Source organism: Bombina bombina, chromosome 7 (genome assembly GCF_027579735.1).
Source record: "Bombina bombina isolate aBomBom1 chromosome 7, aBomBom1.pri, whole genome shotgun sequence".
NCBI classification, from domain to species: domain Eukaryota; kingdom Metazoa; phylum Chordata; class Amphibia; order Anura; family Bombinatoridae; genus Bombina; species Bombina bombina.
Genome location: NC_069505.1, coordinates 420317288 through 420339455, shown reverse-complemented (window position 1 = coordinate 420339455; position 22168 = coordinate 420317288). Strand labels below are relative to the sequence as shown.

At 42.5% G+C, this 22168-nt stretch overlaps 1 protein-coding gene across 1 annotated transcript in view; it reads left to right on the top strand.

Moving 5' to 3' along the window:
* Positions 1 to 22168, top strand: part of LOC128636413 (myoferlin-like) — a 276260-nt gene that overhangs the window by 35517 nt on the left and 218575 nt on the right. The window contains 2 exon segments of the mRNA XM_053689430.1: positions 16176 to 16365; positions 16764 to 16916. Of these exon segments, the coding sequence (XP_053545405.1) occupies positions 16176 to 16365; positions 16764 to 16916 (343 nt within the window).

The window sequence follows — 22168 nt, the reverse complement described above, 5'->3', positions numbered from 1 at the left end:
TTGAATCAGGGAGCGGTAATGTGCTATTTCTCTGCGGTGTCTAAGGTCGTGCCATGCAGTCAGATTTTGTTTGTATTATAGGATTATCCACTATTTTGACAAGGGATTTCTGTTTAGGGACCCATATGATCTGGTCCAAAGTTAGGTCATCTGGCACATTTATAATAACTGTATCTGCCAAAATGGCTTATCATCTGAAGGACTGAATCTATGGATTTGGCCTGGTCTGACAGCAAAAGGGTCCCGTCGTCTGCAAAAAGCACAATACGTTCCTCATTGTTGCCAAAAGGCACTCCCGTTATTGATGTTGAGCTGCGTATCACCTGGGCAAAGGGTTCCATCGCCAGGGAGAAAATGAGGGGTGAAAGGGGGCACCCCTGCCGCATTCCATTGGAGATAGCTGTCTTCGGGGAGCAAAAACCTGTGCCTCTAACTTTTGCATGCGGGGAGGAATAAAGAACTCTGATTGCCGCAATGACTGGTTCCGGGAACCCAAACGCTTTCATAACCTCCCAGAGATAGTCCCATCGGACCCTGTCATATGCCTTTTCAGCATCAAGCGACAGGGCCACGACGGGCACCTCACCCACCCCAGCACCCGAGAAGACTGAGAGGAGCCTCCTTGTGTTATCAGGTCCCTGATGACCCTTAGTGAATCCCACCTGGTCAATATTGACCAGGGAGGGCAGAATGTGTGCTAGTCTATCCACAAGCAATTTTGAATATAGTTTAGTATCAGCGTTAATCAACGAGATGGGTCTATAATTGCCACATAACGATGGGTCTTTATCTGGCTTCGGTATGGCTATAATAGTTGCCTCTAAGCTTTCCCTTATAATGTGGCCCTGTGATTTAACTTTGTTAAACACCTAGTGTAGAGTCGGCGAGAGATGGTTATTTAGCCTCTTATAGAAGAGCCAGGGAACCCATCTGGTCCCGGAGCTTTATTATTTTGAAGCTGTTTTATCGCTTCTGAAATTTCCTTTTGTGTGAACGGGGCCAGTAACCTATTTTTGGCTTCCTCAGTTAACAAAGGGAATCGCAACTCACGCAAAATATCTGCAATCTCGGGGATCGGAGCTTCAGTAGGATGTTTATGCTGAGCAATATTATATAGTCTATCATAGAAGTCCGAGAAGGCCTTGCCTATATCAGACGGAGCTGCCGCTCTCTTCCCGTCGACATCAATGAAGGAAATTTGTGAATGCGCGGTCCGGTCCTGGAGTTCCCGAGCTAGCAGCGAGTCAGCTTTGTTGCTTTTATAATACATAAGCCTTTTAAACCTAGCCAGAGCAGCCTGAGTTCTCTGAATCTCACGGTCCCTAATTTGACCCCGGAGTTGAGCGATCTCCCCGGACAAAGCCTGGGAGGGGGAAAGCTTGTTAAGCTTCTCCTTCGTCCTAAGTTCACGTGCTAACTTCCCTAACGGAGCGCCTCTTGCTTTCCGCCAAGCAGCCATCCAACTTATACAGTAACCTCTCAGGAAGGCTTTCATGGCAGCCCATCTTATTTGATGAGAAGTCTGATCCGCCGGATTATTTATGAGAAAGTCATTAATTTTCTGTACTATATCTTGCTTAAGGGTAGGGGCCTCCCAGAGGCAGGTCGGGAGTTTCCAAGTTGGTCTCACCGACGCAGGGACACCTCCCTCAAGAGAGAACATGACCGCATTATGGTCCGACCAGGCACACACAGTTATTTTAGCAGAGGTGACTCTATTAAGAGTCCGCGCATCCACAAAGAACATGTCTAGTTTCGAATAAGACATGTGCGGCGGAGAAAAATTTGAGAAATCCCTAGTATCTGGATGGCACGACCTCCACACATCATACAAAGAGTAGTGGTAGGTCAGGCTCCTAAACTTAGGGACCGTGGTTAAGGAGAAGGCATCCATTTTTTTACCAATGGGGAGTTTTCTGTCTGTCTGGGGGTCCAAAACTAAGTTGAAGTTGCCTCTAATCACAACCGTTTTCTGCTTCAGGCGATCTATTAAATTAAAAGTTTTCTTAAGAAATGCCATCTGACCCTGGTTTGGGGCATAAATGTTCGCATTAGTGTAGAGTTGGTCATTTTATTTGCAAACTAAAATTAAGAAGCGTTCCTCTGATTCTGTCTCCTGGTGTATTAGGTGAAACGCCAACTGCCTGCTAATTAATATAGAAACTCCCCTGCTCTTTTTATGGAACGAGGAACTACATTTGGGAGTGTTGTCAGTGATCCAGTGGGTTTCCTGGACAAGGGCTACATCTGTGTGTAATGATTTAAGATAATTGTGGAGGAGGCTCCATTTAGTGGTAGAATTCAACCCCTTAGTATTAAGTGTTGTAAAATTTAAGGTGGCCATTTCGATTTCCGAGGTGATATGAATTCCGGACTGTAGGGAACTTGAATGCTGGTGGGGGAAGGAGAGAACAAGGACAAAAGAGGGGGGGGGGGGAGAGAAAAAAAAAGGGGGACGTAGAGGAGGTCTAGAGCCCTAACCTCCCAACGAGTATGACCTAGCGCTTTATCAGCGCCTAATGAGTCAGTAACACACTTTAGTAAACCGAAGCAAATGGGAGAAAATTAGTAAATCTAAGTTTGGTTGTTTACTAAGTAAACAGAGTTGTCGGGGGGGGCGGGGAGTAAAGTGAGAAGAGAGTGGTCAAATAATCTGTTTCTTTACTATGAATTATTAAGCTAGGACCATTTCTCTCTTTATGTTTCCACGAAGGTAAGACATATTACTATGTGGCCCCTGCAGCCAGGGGACCCTATTCTAAGAAATGTAAAGATTAAGTGTAAGAAAAACCTGTAGAGATGTAACACAAAGTGTTCTGAGTACAAGGTAGAAGACAATAAGGAGTGGCAGTAAACAAGTTTATAGTCTCAAGGTGTGTACACCGTTGGTCCATGCTCTAGAGCAGTCATGCAGAGCTTTACCTATTTTGCATGTACATCTTGTGTCACTGTAGGCCTCAAAGTATAGTGTCAGCGGAGTCTAAGATGTGTGAGTGTGAGACGCAGGGCCCTGTCCAGTCCACCAGTCAAGATCGTGCCTCTGGAGTATTTCTGGGGCTTACCAAATACTGTCCTATGAATGGGGGGAAGTCGGATGGTAGAGGAACAGAAAGGAGGGGGGAGCAAAACCTACATTGAACATCAAAAAGTAGGCCAGCAGTAATAAACATTTCAGTAATCAGATATTGCAGTTTAGCAGCATAACAGAATGTAACAAACTTAAGTAATGATGTCAAAGTATGACTTCCACAGGCAAAAGCCCAGTAATTATATATTAGGCATTTGAATTTGAACAACCATATATAATCAACCTAACTTTTAGGCAGCAGTGAAGTGTTCAAGTCTGCTTGCAGGTAATTGGTATCAAGTTGTGAACCCTGCATATGCACACCCTTCCTTTAGTTTGTGGTCTCTATGTGGGTACAAAATAGAGCAGGGTTTTACCTATTTTGTATATGTGTCATACATTAAAGGGGGCCTCGCAGTATAGTTTTGACGGGAGTCTGAGATAAAGTGAGTGCTAGGCATAGGGCCTTGTCCAGTCTACTAGTCAGGATCTTGTCACTGCAATATATATGAGGCCCATTAGGAACTATTCTAGGGAAGGAAAAGGTCAGTTGTCCAAATAAGAACAGAGTGTAGAGGAAAATAATTTAAAAATGATAAAGTAATATGTCTGCAGGTAAAAGTCCAATTATTACCGAGCCAGCGTTTGGAACTGTGCAACCATATACAATAAGCGTAACTTTCAGATAACAATAGATTATTTAAGGCTGCCTGTAGGTAAGCGATGTCAGGTTGGGAACCCTGCTTAAGAAAATACTTTCTTTCACAGTATGGTAGGAGCCCTATAAGTATATTATATAACTTGCACCCCTATGGTCCACAGGAATTTATCCTTATTCTTAAGGGACATGTAAATTATGGCATTGGAGTTAGATTTGCTGTTCAAGGTACTCAAACATTAGGTGTTTGGGTTGGGTTATGGTGTCACTTATCCCCTGCATTGCAGTCAGATCTCAGTCCCCAGTGGACCAGCATGTGAGCTATGGGTGTCAGAACTTCCACAAATATAATAGACTAAGAATTCTACCTGCCTCAAACTGAAGCCAAGGTGGGCTATTGTCTTGCAGTTCGGAGATTTGTACCAGTGAGTATAACCTTTTATTTACATAGATATCATGTACCCGGGAAATCCCTAGTTTCAACCAGTAGTCTATATGGATGTTCGGGAAACCCCAAAGCAGACCATTTAAGTGTTGAATCAGGGAGCGGTAATGTGCTATTTCTCTGCGGTGTCTAAGGTCGTGCCATGCAGTCAGATTTTGTTTGTATTATAGGATTATCCACTATTTTGACAAGGGATTTCTGTTTAGGGACCCATATGATCTGGTCCAAAGTTAGGTCATCTGGCACATTTATAATAACTGTATCTGCCAAAATGGCTTATCATCTGAAGGACTGAATCTATGGATTTGGCCTGGTCTGACAGCAAAAGGGTCCCGTCGTCTGCAAAAAGCACAATACGTTCCTCATTGTTGCCAAAAGGCACTCCCGTTATTGATGTTGAGCTGCGTATCACCTGGGCAAAGGGTTCCATCGCCAGGGAGAAAATGAGGGGTAAAAGGGGGCACCCCTGCCGCATTCCATTGGAGATAGCTGTCTTCGGGGAGCAAAAACCTGTGCCTCTAACTTTTGCATGCGGGGAGGAATAAAGAACTCTGATTGCCGCAATGACTGGTTCCGGGAACCCAAACGCTTTCATAACCTCCCAGAGATAGTCCCATCGGACCCTGTCAAATGCCTTTTCAGCATCAAGCGACAGGGCCACGACGGGCACCTCACCCACCCCAGCACCCGAGAAGACTGAGAGGAGCCTCCTTGTGTTATCAGGTCCCTGATGACCCTTAGTGAATCCCACCTGGTCAATATTGACCAGGGAGGGCAGAATGTGTGCTAGTCTATCCACAAGCAATTTTGAATGTAGTTTAGTATCAGCGTTAATCAACGAGATGGGTCTATAATTTCCACATAACGATGGGTCTTTATCTGGCTTCGGTATGGCTATAATAGTTGCCTCTAAGCTTTCCCTTATAATGTGGCCCTGTGATTTAACTTTGTTAAACACCTAGTGTAGAGTCGGCGAGAGATGGTTATTTAGCCTCTTATAGAAGAGCCAGGGAACCCATCTGGTCCCGGAGCTTTATTATTTTGAAGCTGTTTTATCGCTTCTGAAATTTCCTTTTGTGTGAACGGGGCCAGTAACCTATTTTTGGCTTCCTCAGTTAACAAAGGGAATCGCAACTCACGCAAAATATCTGCAATCTCGGGGATCGGAGCTTCAGTAGGATGTTTATGCTGAGCAATATTATATAGTCTATCATAGAAGTCCGAGAAGGCCTTGCCTATATCAGACGGAGCTGCCGCTCTCTTCCCGTCGACATCAATGAAGGAAATTTGTGAATGCGCAGTCCGGTCCTGGAGTTCCCGAGCTAGCAGCGAGTCAGCTTTGTTGCTTTTATAATACATAAGCCTTTTAAACCTAGCCAGAGCAGCCTGAGTTCTCTGAATCTCACGGTCCCTAATTTGACCCCGGAGTTGAGCGATCTCCCTGGACAAAGCCTGGGAGGGGGAAAGCTTGTTAAGCTTCTCCTTCGTCCTAAGTTCACGTGCTAACTTCCCTAATGGAGCGCCTCTTGCTTTCCGCCAAGCAGCCATCCAACTTATACAGTAACCTCTCAGGAAGGCTTTCATGGCAGCCCATCTTATTTGATGAGAAGTCTGATCCGCCGGATTATTTATGAGAAAGTCATTAATTTTCTGTACTATATCTTGCTTAAGGGTAGGGGCCTCCCAGAGGCAGGTCGGGAGTTTCCAAGTTGGTCTCACCGACGCAGGGACACCTCCCTCAAGAGAGAACATGACCGCATTATGGTCCGACCAGGCACACACAGTTATTTTAGCAGAGGTGACTCTATTAAGAGTCCGCGCATCCACAAAGAACATGTCTAGTTTCGAATAAGACATGTGCGGCGGAGAAAAATTTGAGAAATCCCTAGTATTTGGATGGCACGACCTCCACACATCATACAAAGAGTAGTGGTAGGTCAGGCTCCTAAACTTAGGGACCGTGGTTAAGGAGAAGGCATCCATTTTTTTACCAATGGGGAGTTTTCTGTCTGTCTGGGGGTCCAAAACTAAGTTGAAGTTGCCTCTAATCACAACCGTTTTCTGCTTCAGGCGATCTATTAAATTAAAAGTTTTCTTAAGAAATGCCATCTGACCCTGGTTTGGGGCATAAATGTTCGCATTAGTGTAGAGTTGGTCATTTTATTTGCAAACTAAAATTAAGAAGCGTTCCTCTGATTCTGTCTCCTGGTGTATTAGGTGAAACGCCAACTGCCTGCTAATTAATATAGAAACTCCCCTGCTCTTTTTATGGAACGAGGAACTACATTTGGGAGTGTTGTCAGTGATCCAGTGGGTTTCCTGGACAAGGGCTACATCTGTGTGTAATGATTTAAGATAATTGTGGAGGAGGCTCCATTTAGTGGTAGAATTCAACCCCTTAGTATTAAGTGTTGTAAAATTTAAGGTGGCCATTTCGATTTCCGAGGTGATATGAATTCCGGACTGTAGGGAACTTGAATGCTGGTGGGGGAAGGAGAGAACAAGGACAAAAGAGGGGGGGGGAGAAAAAAAAAAGGGGGACGTAGAAGAGGTCTAGAGCCCTAACCTCCCAACGAGTATGACCTAGCGCTTTATCAGCGCCTAATGAGTCAGTAACACACTTTAGTAAACCGAAGCAAATGGGAGAAAATTAGTAAATCTAAGTTTGGTTGTTTACTAAGTAAACAGAGTTGTCGGGGGGGGGGGGAGTAAAGTGAGAAGAGAGTGGTCAAATAATCTGTTTCTTTACTATGAATTATTAAGCTAGGACCATTTCTCTCTTTATGTTTCCACGAAGGTAAGACATATTACTATGTGGCCCCTGCAGCCAGGGGACCCTATTCTAAGAAATGTAAAGATTAAGTGTAAGAAAAACCTGTAGAGATGTAACACAAAGTGTTCTGAGTACAAGGTAGAAGACAATAAGGAGTGGCAGTAAACAAGTTTATAGTCTCAAGGTGTGTACACCGTTGGTCCATGCTCTAGAGCAGTCATGCAGAGCTTTACCTATTTTGCCTGTACATCTTGTGTCACTGTAGGCCTCAAAGTATAGTGTCAGCGGAGTCTAAGATGTGTGAGTGTGAGACGCAGGGCCCTGTCCAGTCCACCAGTCAAGATCGTGCCTCTGGAGTATTTCTGGGGCTTACCAAATACTGTCCTATGAATGGGGGGAAGTCGGATGGTAGAGGAACAGAAAGGAGGGGGGAGCAAAACCTACATTGAACATCAAAAAGTAGGCCAGCAGTAATAAACATTTCACTAATCAGATATTGCAGTTTAGCAGCATAACAGAATGTAACAAACTTAAGTAATGATGTCAAAGTATGACTTCCACAGGCAAAAGCCCAGTAATTATATATTAGGCATTTGAATTTGAACAACCATATATAATCAACCTAACTTTTAGGCAGCAGTGAAGTGTTCAAGTCTGCTTGCAGGTAATTGGTATCAAGTTGTGAACCCTGCATATGCACACCCTTCCTTTAGTTTGTGGTCTCTATGTGGGTACAAAATAGAGCAGGGTTTTACCTATTTTGTATATGTGTCATACATTAAAGGGGGCCTCGCAGTATAGTTTTGACGGGAGCCTGAGATAAAGTGAGTGCTAGGCATAGGGCCTTGTCCAGTCTACTAGTCAGGATCTTGTCACTGCAATATATATGAGGCCCATTAGGAACTATTCTAGGGAAGGAAAAGGTCAGTTGTCCAAATAAGAACAGAGTGTAGAGGAAAATAATTTAAAAATGATAAAGTAATATGTCTGCAGGTAAAAGTCCAATTATTACCGAGCCAGCGTTTGGAACTGTGCAACCATATACAATAAGCGTAACTTTCAGATAACAATAGATTATTTAAGGCTGCCTGTAGGTAAGCGATGTCAGGTTGGGAACCCTGCTTAAGAAAATACTTTCTTTCACAGTATGGTAGGAGCCCTATAAGTATATTATATAACTTGCACCCCTATGGTCCACAGGAATTTATCCTTATTCTTAAGGGACATGTAAATTATGGCATTGGAGTTAGATTTGCTGTTCAAGGTACTCAAACATTAGGTGTTTGGGTTGGGTTATGGTGTCACTTATCCCCTGCATTGCAGTCAGATCTCAGTCCCCAGTGGACCAGCATGTGAGCTATGGGTGTCAGACACAGACCCTGTCACGGAATTAGTGGTTTGTTTAACCTTGTCATAGGAGTAGGCTCCTACACAGTGAAATTCTAGTCATTTCTACACAATCTCAGCTCCAGTATTTAGAGCCCAGGGAACACACCCAACAGGCATCAACAGGAAAAGCAACATAGTGGGAACCTAAACTATGTATTTTAAACAACTAGGGGAGAGATTAGGCAATATGTTGAGACCCACCTACATCATTTGGCATAGCAACAGCTCCAAGAATCTTTTCAAAGGTTCTCTGTGCCCTACGGGGTTTTGTGGTGTTTCCTTATTTGGACGATATCTTGGTACTAGCTCAGTCTTTACATTCTGCAGAATCTCACACAAATCAACTAGTGTTGTTTCTTCAAAGACATGGTTGGAGGATCAATTTACCAAAAAGTTCCTTGATTCCTCAGACAATGGTCCCCTCTTAAGGTTTCCAGATAGATTCAGTGTCCATGACTCTGTCTCTAACAGACATAGATGATTAAAATTGGTTTCAGCTTGTCGGAACCTTCAGTCTCAATCATTCCCTTCAGTAGTTATGTGCATGGAAATTTTAGGTCTCATGACTGCAGCATCGGATGCAATCCCCTTTGCTCGTTTTCATATGAGACCTCTCCAGCTTTGTATGCTGAATCAGTGGTGCAGGGATTATACAAAGATATCACAATTAATATCCTTAAATCCCAATGTTCGACTCTCTCTGACTTGGTGGTTAGATCACCATCGTATAGTTCAAGGGGCCTCTTTTGTTCAAACATCCTGGACTGTGATCACAACAGATGCAACTCTTTTAGGTTGGGGAGCTGTCTGGGGATCTCTGACAGCACAAGGGGTTTGGAAATCTCAAGAGGCAAGGTTACCAATCAATATTTTAGAAGAGAGAACCATTCATTTGTTTTCAGACAGACAATATCACAACTGTGGCATATGTCAATCATCAGGGTGGGACTCACAGTCCCCAAGCTATGAAAGAAGTATCTTGGATACTTGCTTGGGCGGAATCCAGCTCCTGTCTAATTTCTGCGGTTCATATCCCAGGTGTAGACAATCGGGAAGCGGATTATCTCAGCCGTCAGACTTTACATCCAGGGAAGTGGTCGCTCCATCCAGTTGTGTTTTCTCAGATTGTTGAGATGTGGGGTCTTCCAGAAATAGATCTGATGGCTTCCCATCTAAACAAGAAACTTCCCAGGTACCTGTCCAGGGCCAGGGATCTTCAGGCGGAGGCGGTGGATACATTAGCAGTTCCTTGGTGTTACCAACCTGCTTATATTTTCCTGCCTCTATTTCTTCTTCCAAGAGTGATCTCCAAGATCATCATGGAACAATTGTTTGTGTTGCTGGTAGCTCCAGCATGACCTCACAGGTTTTGGTATGCAGATCTAGTTCGGATGTCCAGTTGCCAACCTTGGTCACTTCCTTTAAGACCAGACCTTCTGTCTCAAGGTCCATTTTTCCATCAGGATCTCAAATCATTAAATTTGAAGGTATGGAAATGGAACGCCTAGTGCTTAGTCATAGAGGTTTCTCTGACTTAGTGATTAATATTATGTTACAGGCTTGTAAATCTGTTTCTTGGAAGATTTATTATCACGTTTGAAAGACTTATATTTCATGGTGTTCTTATAAATTCTCCTGGCATTCTTTTAGAATTCCTAGAATTTTACAGTTTCTTCAGGATGGTTTGGATAAAGGTTTGTCTGCAGACAAGATGATGGAGAATTGGCAACCCAGAAGGGTAATACATTTAGTAGGGATCTGGAGGACTATGCCAACAATAAAGTGTACAACTGGTCCAGATTTCAAAGGAAACCAAGGAGGCGATTCTCCATGTCTGGCAACTACAACACAAATTTGAACAAGCAAACAAGGACCCAATCTCCGAAAATATTACTTTGGAGGTCCTTGCTTTAAGCTTGTTACATAACTCCCTGAAGTCATTTTTAGGACTCTATGGGAGGGAGAGGATCTCTCAAACCTGGTAAGCTGCCTTGCTGTCTGGCAGATTTAAGAGGTAATTGCTGACTTATTATTTCTGGGAAAAGAAAGACACTCAGAAAAAGTGGACACTTTATATCAGAACAAGTGTATTATGAAGGCACTTTATTATACAAGGGACACTTAAACTCTCCTATTCTGGAGAGGACTTATAAGACAGCTGTTTTAGGCAGGCACTGGAGGGGAGGATGCATAAACTAAACAATGCTCTGGTGGTTCCACTACTCCCGGCGGTTAAACTTTAATACAAAATGCCGACCGGGAGATTATTGTTTGAATGAAGCCCACAATGGGCGGAGCTATGTGGGGCGGCAAGCTGTATTGCGCGCCACTTTTACTTTACTTCCGTGTGCGGAGGAAGAGAATATTCTGAGTCTCTCTAGCAACGCATGTTTATCTGCAAGCATGCGTCCCTAGGACCAGAGAACGGCTCATTTCGTCTCCTGCTGAGTTCCGGATCGTTTTCTCTAGAGGGGTTTTCCAGAACTCCGGTGTAGCAGGTCAGGTAGGCACCCCAGCAAAGAAGCTGAGGTGTAAAGGTGTTTGAAATTTAAAGGGACAGTAACGTTTTTTCTATTTAATTTTTTTGCCATAAATTAAGGTTATAATTTGATAATTTGATCCATTGTGTGTCAGAATGGACCAAGAAGCTTTGCAAAATGTCACTTGTTCTTTGTGTTTTAAAGCCAATGTGAAACCACTAATTCCTTTCTGTTCCTGATATATTGAGAGAACTTTAAATTATAGGGATAGATTTTTTTCTGAGCCAATATCTTCCAAGGCGGATGCTGTTCAGGAGTCTGACAATGTTCAATATATGCTGCAGCTTTCTCCTCAAGCGTCCCAACTTGTATCGCCCACACATGCAGTGCCCTGCGCTTCCTCTCTAACTCCTCCTGGAGTTACGTTGCAAGACATAACTTCTCTCATGTCCTCTGCGTTTTCTGATGCGTTGCCTGCTTTTCCCATACTGCAGGGACAGTGCAAGAGGAAAAGTAAATATTCAGTAAGCGAGGTTACTGAAGCAGTTGTTGCTATTTTAGATGCCCCCTCCCAGAAGCCTGAGGAGGAGGATCTTTCGGTAGCATCTGAGGGGGAAATCTCAGATTATGACAGTGTAATTCCTCCTGCTGATACTGAACTTGTATCCTTCAGGTTTAAGCTAGAACACCTCCGTCTATTACTTAAGGAGGTTTTAGCTACATTGGATGACAGCGACACTATGGTCGTAGTTAATCCTAAGATATCCAGTAAGCTAAACAAATATTTTGATGTACCTTCCTCGATAGAAGTTTTTCCAGTACCAGACCGACCAGACCGAGCTTCTGAGATCATTGCTAAGGCATGGGAGAGACCTTTTTCTCCATCTCCTATATTTAAAAAGATGTTTCCCATAGCGGACTCTATCAAGGAGGCTTTGCAAACAGTACCCAAGGTGGAAGGAACTATTTCTACTCTGGCCAAGAGAACTACTATCGCCATAGAGGATAGTTGTGCCTTTAAAGACCCTATGGACAAAAAATTAGAGGGGTTACTCAAGAAGATGTATGTACACCAAGGTTTACAATGGCAACCTGCTGTGTACATTGCTCCCGTCACTAGTGTGGTGGCATATTGGTTTGATGAGTTGTCTGCTATTAGGACAGACACTCCCCTTGATGAGATGCAGGATAGGATAAAAGCTCTTAAGTTGGCTAATTCCTTTATTACTGATGCTTCCCTACAGGTTATCAAACTGGGAGCAAAGATTTCAGCAAAGATTTCAGGTTTTGCTGTACTAGCCCGCAGAGCTTTATGGTTAAAGCCTTGGTCTGCAGATGTGTCATCTAAGTCTAAACTTTTAGCGATTCCTTACAAGGGAAAGACCTTGTTTGGACCGGTTTGACGGAAATACTCTCTGATATTACGAGAGGAAAGGGTCATCTTCTCCCCCAGGATAAGAGATACAAACAAAAGGGACGTCCGAGTAATTTTCGTTCCTTTCGAAATTTCAAGGGAAATTCTTCCGCTTCCACTTCCAATCAAGATCAGTCCAAACCTTCCTCGAGACCTAATCAGTCTTGGAACAAGGGAAAACAATCAAAAAAGCCTGCTGTTGAATCAAAGACAGCATGAAGGACCTGCCCCCGATCCAGGACCGGATCTTGTGGGGGGCAGGCTTTCCTTCTTCGCTCAGGCTTTGGTTCAAGATGTTCAGGATCCCTGGGCAGTGGACATAGTGTCCCAGGGATACAAACTAGAGTTCAAGAATTTTCCTCCCAGAGGCAGGTTTCTGCTTTCAAGATTATCTGTAGACCAGACAAAAAGAGAGGCGTTCTTACACTGTGTACGGGACCTGTCCGACCTGGGAGTGATAGTTCCTGTTCCGATGCAGGAACGGGGTCTGGGATTTTATTCCAATCTGTTCGTGGTTCCCAAAAAGGTGGGAACCTTCAGACCAATTTTAGATCAAATTTCTTAGAGTACCGTCCTTCAAGATGGAAACTATTTGTTCCATTCTTCCTTTGGTCCAAGAGGGTCAATTTATAACAACGGTGGATTTAAAGGACGCAAACCTGCATGTTTCCATTCGGCCTTGCCACAGCTCCCAGAATTTTCTCAAAGGTTCTAGGATCCGTGTTGGCGGTGCTACGATTATGGGGCATTGCAGTGGCGCCCTATCTGGACGACATCCTGGTCCAGGCGCCATCCTTCCAACAACCAAGGTTCCACACGGAAATGCTGTTGTCTTTCCTGCGATCTCACTGATGGAATTTAGAAAAGAGCTCTTTAGTTCCAAATACAAGGGTAACTTTCTTGGGAACCATAATAATTTCCCTATCAATGAAGATTTTTCTGACAGAAGTCAGGAAATCAAAGATTTTCGATTCTTGCCTAGCACTTCAGTCCGCTCCTCGGCGTTCAGTGGTTCAGTGCATGGAGGTAATCGGGCTGATGGTGGCGGCAATGAACATCATCCCGTTAGCTTGTTTCCACCTCAGACCTCTGCAGTTAAACATGCTCAGTCAATGGAATGGAGATTATGCGGATTTGTCTCCACGAATACAGCTGGAGCAGGAGACAAGGGATTCTCTTCTTTGGTGGTTGTCTCAGGATCATCTCTCCCAGGGAATCTGCTTTCGCAGACCCTCCTGGGTGATTGTGACAACAGACGCCAGCCTTCTAGGATGGGGAGCAGTCTGGGGTTCTCTAAAGGCTCAGGGAACTTGGACTCAGAGTCTGTTCTAGCCATAAATATCTGGAGCTGAGAGCAATCTTCAATGCTCTTCTGGCCTGGCCCCAGTTAGCCTCGGCCCGGTTCATCAGGTTCCAGTCAGACAACATAACTTCTGTGGCTTACATCAACCATCAGGGAGGAACGCAGAGTTCCTTAGCCATGGCAGAGGTAGCCAAGATAATTTGGTGGGTGGAGACCCACATTTGCTGTCTGTCGGTGATCTACATCCCAGAGGTGGACAACTGGGAGGCACACTTCCTGAGCAGACAGACATTTTTATCCGGGGGAGTGGGAACTCCATCTGGAAGTGTTTTCCAGCCTGATTCTCAAATGGGGTCAGCCGGAATTGGATCTCATGGCATCTTGGTGGAATGCCAAGCTTCCACAATACGGATCGAGGTCAAGGGACCCTCAGTCGGTACTGATAGACGCCCTGGTGGTACCTTGGAATTTCAGTCTTGCATACCTATTTCCTCCGTTCGCTCTTCTTCTCCTTGGGTCATTGCTCGAATCAAGCAGGAGAGGGTGTCCGTGATTGTCATTGCACCGGCTTGGCCTTGCAGGATTTGGTATGCAGACCTGGTGGACATGTCATCTCTTCCATCTTGGAGACTTCTGTTGAAGAAGGACCTTATACTTCAAGGGCCCTTTCTTCATCCAAATCTAGTTTCTCTGAAGCTGACTGAAAATCCCTGCTTAATTTTATCCAAGCGGGGATATTCAGATTCGGTCATAGAGACCATGATTCAGGCTCGTAAACCTGTGACTAGAAAGATTTACCACAAGATATGGCGTAAATATCTATTTTGGTGTGAATCCAAGGGCTACTCTTGAAGTAGAGTTTGGATTCCTAGAATTCTGTCATTTCTCCAAGAAGGTTTGGAGAAATGATTATTGTCAAGTTCCCTAAAGGGTCAAATATCTGCCTTGTCTATTTTGTTACATAAACGTCTGGCAGATGTTCCAGACGTGCAGTCGTTTTGTCAGGCCTTAGTCAGGATCAGGCCTGTGTTCAAACCAATTACTCCTCTATGGAGTCTTAATTTAGTTCTTAAGGTTCTTCAAGGGGCTCCGTTTGAGCCTATGCATTCCTTAGATATTAAGTTGTTATCTTGGAAAGTTTTGTTTCTTGTTGCTATTTTATCTGCTCGTAGAGTGTCGGAGCTCTCGGCATTACAGTATGAGTCACCTTACCTTATTTTTCATTCAGATAAGATAGTTTTACGTACAAAGTTGGGTTTTCTCCCTAAAGTAGTTTCTGACCAGAACATTAATCAGGAGATGGTTGTTCCTTCATTGTGTCCTAACCCTTCTTATCAGAAGGAACGGCTTCTGCACAATTTAGATGTGGTATGCGCTCTAAAATTTTACTTACAGGCGACTAAGGATTTTCGTCAGTCTTCTGCCTTGTTTGTGGTTTTCTCGGGAAAACGCAAGGGACAGAAAGCTATGGCTACTTCTCTTTCTTTTTGGCTGAAGAGTATGATACGTTTTCCCTATGAAACTGCTGGACAGCATCCTCCAGAGAGAGTTACGGCTCATTCCACGAGGGCTGTTTCTTCCTCATGGGCATTCAAAAATGAAGTTTCTGTGGAACAGATTTGCAAGGCTGCAACTTGGTCCTCTCTTCACACTTTTTCAAAATTCTACAAATTTGACACTTTTGCTTCGGCTGAGGCCGCTTTTGGGAGAAAGGTTCTTCAAGCAGTGGTGCCTTCCGTTTAGGTTCCCTGTCTTGTCCCTCCCTTATCTGTGTACTCTAGCTTGGGTATTGATTCCCAATAGTAATTAGATGATCCGTGGACTCATCGTGTCATTAGAAAGAAAACAAAATGTATGCTTACCTGATAAATGTATTTATTTCTTGACTCGATGAGTCCACGGCCCGCCCTTTTCTTAAGACAGGTTGTTGGTATGTTATAAACTTCAGACACCTCTGCACCTTGTTGCTTCCTTTCTCTCCTTTACTTCGAATCACTGGGGTGGGAGGGAAGGGAGGTAATATTTAACAGCTTTGCTGTGGTGCTCTTTGCCGCCTCCTGCTGGGCAGGAGTGATATTTCCAATAGTAATTAGATGATCCGTGGAGTCATTGTGTCAATAAAAAGAAAGAAATTTATCAGGTAAGCATACATTTTGTTTTTGACTTGACTGTGCCTTTAAATCAGTGATAACGTCTAATACAAGTATTTTTGCTAATACAAGTAAATGCAAAAATACTTCTATTCAGGACTGAAATGCATTAATCAACATTTTCGTTTTGGTCCCAAAGTCCCTTTAAAGCCCTAAAATTTTGACGGAAGCTGTTAGTAATTTTTTAAAGAGCTTTGAAAAGCTTTAATCTTGGTTAATAAAATGTTTTTCAGTAATGATAAAAGGACAGCTTTAGCCATGTTACAATCAACTGTTTCTCCATATTGTTTATTTTGTCACTGTCCCTTTAGTGATGACCTGGCTGATTGATGTATATGAATATCCCATTTTATATTAAATGTTTGCATTTTATTGTATTTGTTATGGGAGTGAATGTTTATTTAGTTATATAATTGGGCGACATGTGTTTTGCATATACACCTAAGTATCCAAGACACATGAAAGCTAAATCGTATTTTTTATCTATAACTTTTAGACAAATAATCCCCTTGATGGAAAGCCCATACAACACTAAGTTGGATGAACAGCTGTACAAGTTTCGTGCATTTTTCTTACGGGAGATGGCTGAGTCTTTAAAAAAGTTAATGAAGAACCATGATCCTGCGTCTGATCTTGTAACCCAACTGGATGACTGGCTGCATAGACTCACAGGAATTATATATGAGGTACATTCTGACCTATATTGCAGCTGTCTTGAAATGGCCATACCCATCTTCTTGGAGTTATTATTAACACAATACTATGTTAGTCTATTTCAGAATATTACTTACAAAGATAAGTCCAGCTGCAGAATCTTTTTAAGAATTGGTCTTCATTTTCTCACATGACAATGTTTCATGCTAATAAAAAGCCCTTAATCATATTTCAGAGCCGTTTATAGTCTTGAGGTTCATTTTTAAGAAGATTCTGCAGCTAGACCTTTATTTATACTGAGTTCTGAAAACCATTCTATTCCCTCATCAGTTTCTGTATTTTTATCTATTTCTACACGTTTTTAAAGTGTTTCACCAGATCTCCAATAGAAAGCTGGTATTGACTATGTGCTTTCCCATTTCTCATTTAGCCTCAGACTGGTCTGCCTGATGTCTTCATCTGGATGCTGTTTAACAACAAGCGAGTAGCATATGCCCGTGTGAGCCCAGCAGACATCCTGTATTCCGACAACTCAAACTGCATGGGTATGAACTGTGGTACATTACAGACCATCTTTTTAAAGGTAGGAGTACCCTTCCTTAGCAATTCACATCATGAGCAGTAATTGTTCAAAATATCTGTGATCGTTAAGGGGTTAAAGGGACATTATACACTCATTTTTTTCTTTGCATAAATGTTTTGTAGATGATCTATTTATAAAGCCCATAAAGTTTGTTTTTTTTAAAAATGTAAATTTTTGCTTATTTTTAAATAACATTGCTCTGATTTTCAGACTCCTAACCAAGCCCCAAAGTTTTATTTGAATACCGTCAGCTACCTTCTCAAGCTTCCTCCTGTTTGTGTAAAGTGTCTTTTCATATGCAAAAGAGGGGGGAGGGGGGAGTGTCTTATTTCCCACTTGCAGTGGGCTTTCCAACTGCCTTTTCAACAGAGCTAAACTGAAAGCTTCTAAGTACGTTTTTAAACAGTTTTATACTGGATTTTTATATCCGTATCTGTGCATCTTATTCTTTATAGTAGTGTCTATTACATGCAGTTATATGAAAATGAGTGTATACTGTATATTTATATCAGTATCTGTACATATTCTGTATAGTAGTGTCTATTACATGCAGTTATATGAAAATGAGTGTATACTGTCCCTTTTAATGGAGAAATACTTTCTTTTGCAAACTTGGAAACATTGTATAGCAGCTTGTGTGTGTTTTTGTTAGGATTTTGAAAGACTTACTCATTGGAAAACCCTTCTAGAAATAATAACAGTAATCTCTAGTTAGACATGAACAACAACTATATGCAACTGAGGTTCACAGCATTTTCAAGTAGGGTCTAGCAAGAATTTCCACAGATCTTCAAATTAGCAAGAAATACTTATACAGCTAAAGTAAAACTTTGCAGAGGATGAATTCCCTTTTCATGATGATGACCACCTAATATGTTTGAATGCAGTTTTTTGGACATATCTATTATTTTGAGTTAATGTCATGTCTGTAATTAGTTATATATAGAGTCATTATATAATATGTTTAAACGGAGTATGTGCAAAAATTCCAACACTGAAACAAAAGTGTGTTGAACCAAGAAATGCAATCCAAAACAGGCAAAGGGATTTTCAAATGGCACACTTTGTTGAATTAGAAAAATAAAAAAACAAAAAATCTGACAAATATATGTTTCTTTTTAATGACACGATGAGTCCACGGAACATCTTAATTACTATTGGGATATTCACCTCCTGGTCAGCAGGAGGTGGCAAAGAGCACCACAGCAAAAGCTGTTAAATATCACCTCCCTTCCCTACCAAGTCATTCTCTTTGCCTACGTCAGTGCTAGGAAGTAGTAAAGTTAGGTGTTAGAAAAGGTTCTTCAATCAAGAGTTTATTATTTTTAAAGTAGTACAAGATTGTACTGCTTGTCCTGGGGTGTAGTCGTAGTCCACATCAGTCTCTTCAGTAGAGCAGTGGTGGCTTTAGAGCAATGAGAACTGGTGGGACATAATTCTCACTGCGCCTCTCATAGATTTCATGCTGCCCTGATTGTGAAGACCTGAGGGGAAATACTCAGTCTCTTTTATTCCACAGGCCTATGGGAGGGAAAGGACCTCTTAAGCCGGGTGAGATGCCTTGCTGACTGGCATTGGTCACGTAAGTGCTTACTTTATTTATTTCTGGAGAAGTGACACAGTTTCACATATCAGAAAAAGTGGGCACTATATTTACTTGAAGGAAGGACAGGGCTCTTTGGTCAGTAAGCTCTTTATTTTCAAGTGGGACAGTTTATTTCTCCTTTCTGAAGGAGATTATTAGGCAACATAGCAGGCACTGGGGCTGGGGGTGCTGCAAAGTTAAACTTTTTTTGGCAGTTCCACTGAACTCCAGGCGGTTTTACTTGAATAATACAGACTGGGAGATTGTTAATAGAGATGCCCACGAGGGGCGGGGCTTAGTGTGACGAGATTCTTAGAGTTGCACTCCATTTCTATTGCATCTACGGAGGTGACTCAGCTACAGGCCGACTAGAAACGCTTGGTTTTATAAGAACAAGCGTTTCTAGGAGCGTTTTCTCACATCATTTTCCTGCTGCTCTAACGGATCATCTCCTTTGCTAGTGGGACTTTTCTCCGGTATTGTGGGCAGGTAGGCACCTCAGCAGACAGCTGAGATGTAGAGGTTTTTTTGTCTAAGTATCGTTTTTACCGCATTCTGCGGTTTATAGTAAAAAGGTACAGTGTAAATCTTAAAATGACAGTAACTTTTTTTTTGTCAAGTTTAATTTTATTAAAATATTCACTTTTGGATTGCTAGTTCTATTTATTAAGAGTAAAAATGGACCATGAGGCCTTGCAAAATGTCACCTGCACTTTATGTTTTGATGCCAATGTGGAACCACCAATCCCTTTTTGTTCTTCTTGTATTGAGAGGACTATAAGTTACAGGGATACAAATTTTCCTGAGCCAACATTCTCTAAGGAGGATGCGGGTCAGGAATCTAATGACAATGTTCAATTTATGCCGCAGCTTTCTCCTCAAGCGTCCCAAATTTTTCCACCCTCACATGCAGTGCCCTGCGTTTCCTCGGTGGCTCCAGTTGAGGTTACTTTAAAGGACATCGCTTCTCTCATGTCTTCTACAATTTCAGATGCGTTGTCTGCTTTTCCAATATTGCAGGGAAAGCGTAAGACATTCAGTAATTGATGTTTCTGACGCAATTGTTGCTATTTCAGATGCCCCCTCCCAGAAACCTGAGGAAGGGGGTACCGTAGTAGTATCTGAAGGTGAAATTTCAGATTCGGACAGTGTAATTCCTCTAGCTGATACTGAAGTTGTATCTTTCAGGTTTAAGCTAGAACACCTCCGTCTTTTACTTAAGGAGGTTTTAGCTACTTTGGATGACAGTGACTCCACGGTCGTTGTTGTTCCTAAGAAGGTCCAGTAAGCTGAACAAATATTTTGAGGTTCCTTCCTCGATAGACGTGTTTCCGGTACCAGACCAAGCTTCTGAGATCATTGCTAAGGAGTGGGAGAGACCGGGTATTCCTTTCTCCCCATCTCCTTTATTTAAAAAGATGTTTCCCATAGCCGACTCTGTTAAGGAGGCTTGGCAAACAGTCCCCAAGGTGGAGGGAGCCATTTCCACCTTAGCTAAGAGAAGTACTATTCCCATAGAGGATAGTTGTGCTTTCAAAGATCCTATGGACAAGAAATTAGAAGGGTTACTTAAAAAGATGTATGTACATCAGGGCTTACAATGGTAGCCAGCTGTGTGCATTGCTACCGTCACTAGTGCGGCGGCATATTGGTTTGATGCGTTATCTGACGCTATCAGAACAGAAACCTCCCTGGATGAAATATAGGATAGGATAAAAGCTCTTAAATTGGCTAATTCCTTTATGACGAATGCTTCCCTTCGAGTTATTAAACTGGGAGCAAGAATTTCAGGCTTCTCTATTCTAGAGCGCAGAGCCTTATGGTTAAAACCTTAGTCTGCGGATGTGTCCTCTAAGTCTAAGCTTTTAGCAATTCCTTACAAGAGAAAGACCTTGTTTGGACCTGGCTTGACTGAAATTATCTCTGATATCACGGGAGGTAAAGGTCATCTTCTTCCTCAGGACAAGAGAAACAAACAAAAAGGACGACAAAGTAATTTTTGTTCCTTTTGAAATTTCAAGGGAAATTCTTCCTCTTCCGCCTCCAAGCAGGAACAATCTAAACCTTCATGGAGAACCAATCAGTCTTGGAATAAGCAATCCAAGAAGCCTGCTATTGAATCAAAGACAGCATGAAGGGTCTGCCGCTGATTCCTTCTTTGTTCAGTCTTGGGTTCGAGATGTTCAGAATCCCTGGGCAATAGAAATAGTATCCCAGGGATACAAACAGAGGCATATTTCTGCTTTCAAGATTATCTGCAGACCAGACAAAGAGAGAGGCATTCTTACAATGTGTAAGAGACCTCTCCGACCTGGGACTGATAGTTCCCGTTTTGATTCAGGAACAGGGTCTGGGTTTTTATTCCAATCTGTTTGTGGTTCCCAAAAAGGAGGGAACTTTCAGACCTATTTTAGATCTCAAGAGTCTAAACAAATTTCTCAGAGTACCATCCTTTAAGATGGAAACGATTCGTTCCATTCTCCCTTTGATCCTAGAGGGTCAATTCATGACAACAGTGGATTTAAAGGACGCATATCTGCATGTTCCCATTCACAGGGATCATCACAAGTTCCTAAGGTTTGCCTTTCTAGACAAATGCTTCCAATTCGTGGCTCTTCCCTTCGGTCTTGCCACAGCTCCGAGAATTTTCACAAAGGTTCTGGGATTGCTGTTGGCGGTACTTCGTTTACGGGGCATTGCAGTGGCGCCCTATCTGGATGACATCCTAGTCCAGGCGCCATCCTTACAACAAGCAAGATCCCACACGGACACAGTGTTATCCTTCCTGCGATCTCACGGGTGGAAGGTAAACTTGGAGAAAAGTTCCTTGGTCCCAAATACAAGGGTAACTTTCTTGGGAACCATAATAGATTCCCTATCAACGAAGATTTTTCTGACAGAAGTCAGGAAATCAAAGATTTCTTTCATGTAATTGTAATAGTAACGTATGGGATATACAATCCTACCAGGAGGGGCAAAGTTTCCCAAACCTCAAAATGCCTATAAATACACCCCTCACCACACCCACAATTCAGTTTTACAAACTTTGCCTCCTCGAGGTGGTGAAGTAAGATTTCTACGTTGATATGCGCTTCTCAGCATTGTTGAAGCCCGATTCCTCTCAGAGTACAGCGAATGTCAGAGGGACGTGAAGGGAGTATCACTTATTGAATACGATGATTTCCCTAACGGGGGTCTATTTCATAGGTTCTCTGTTATCGGTCGTAGAGATTCATCTCCTACCTCCCTTATCAGATCGACGATATACTCTCATTTTACCTCTGCTGATAACTGTTTCAGTACTGGTTTGGCTATCTGCTATATGTGGATGGGTGTCTTTTTAGTAAGTATGTTTTTTATTACTTAAGACACCTCAGCTATGGTTGGGCACTTTATGCATTTATATAGAGTTCTAAATATATGTATTGTACTTATATTTGCCTTGAGTCAGGTTCATGTATTTCCTTCTGCAGACTGTCAGTTTCATATTTGGGGAATATAAAACATTTTTAAAAGACATTTTTTTCTTACCTGGGGTTTAGTCTTTTTTCAATTGACTACTTCTTGCAAGTGCGGGCGGTATTAGGCCTGCGGGTGCGCCAAATGCTTAACTTTATTGCGTCATTTTTGGCGCGAGAATTTTTTTGGCGTGAAAAATACGTAATTT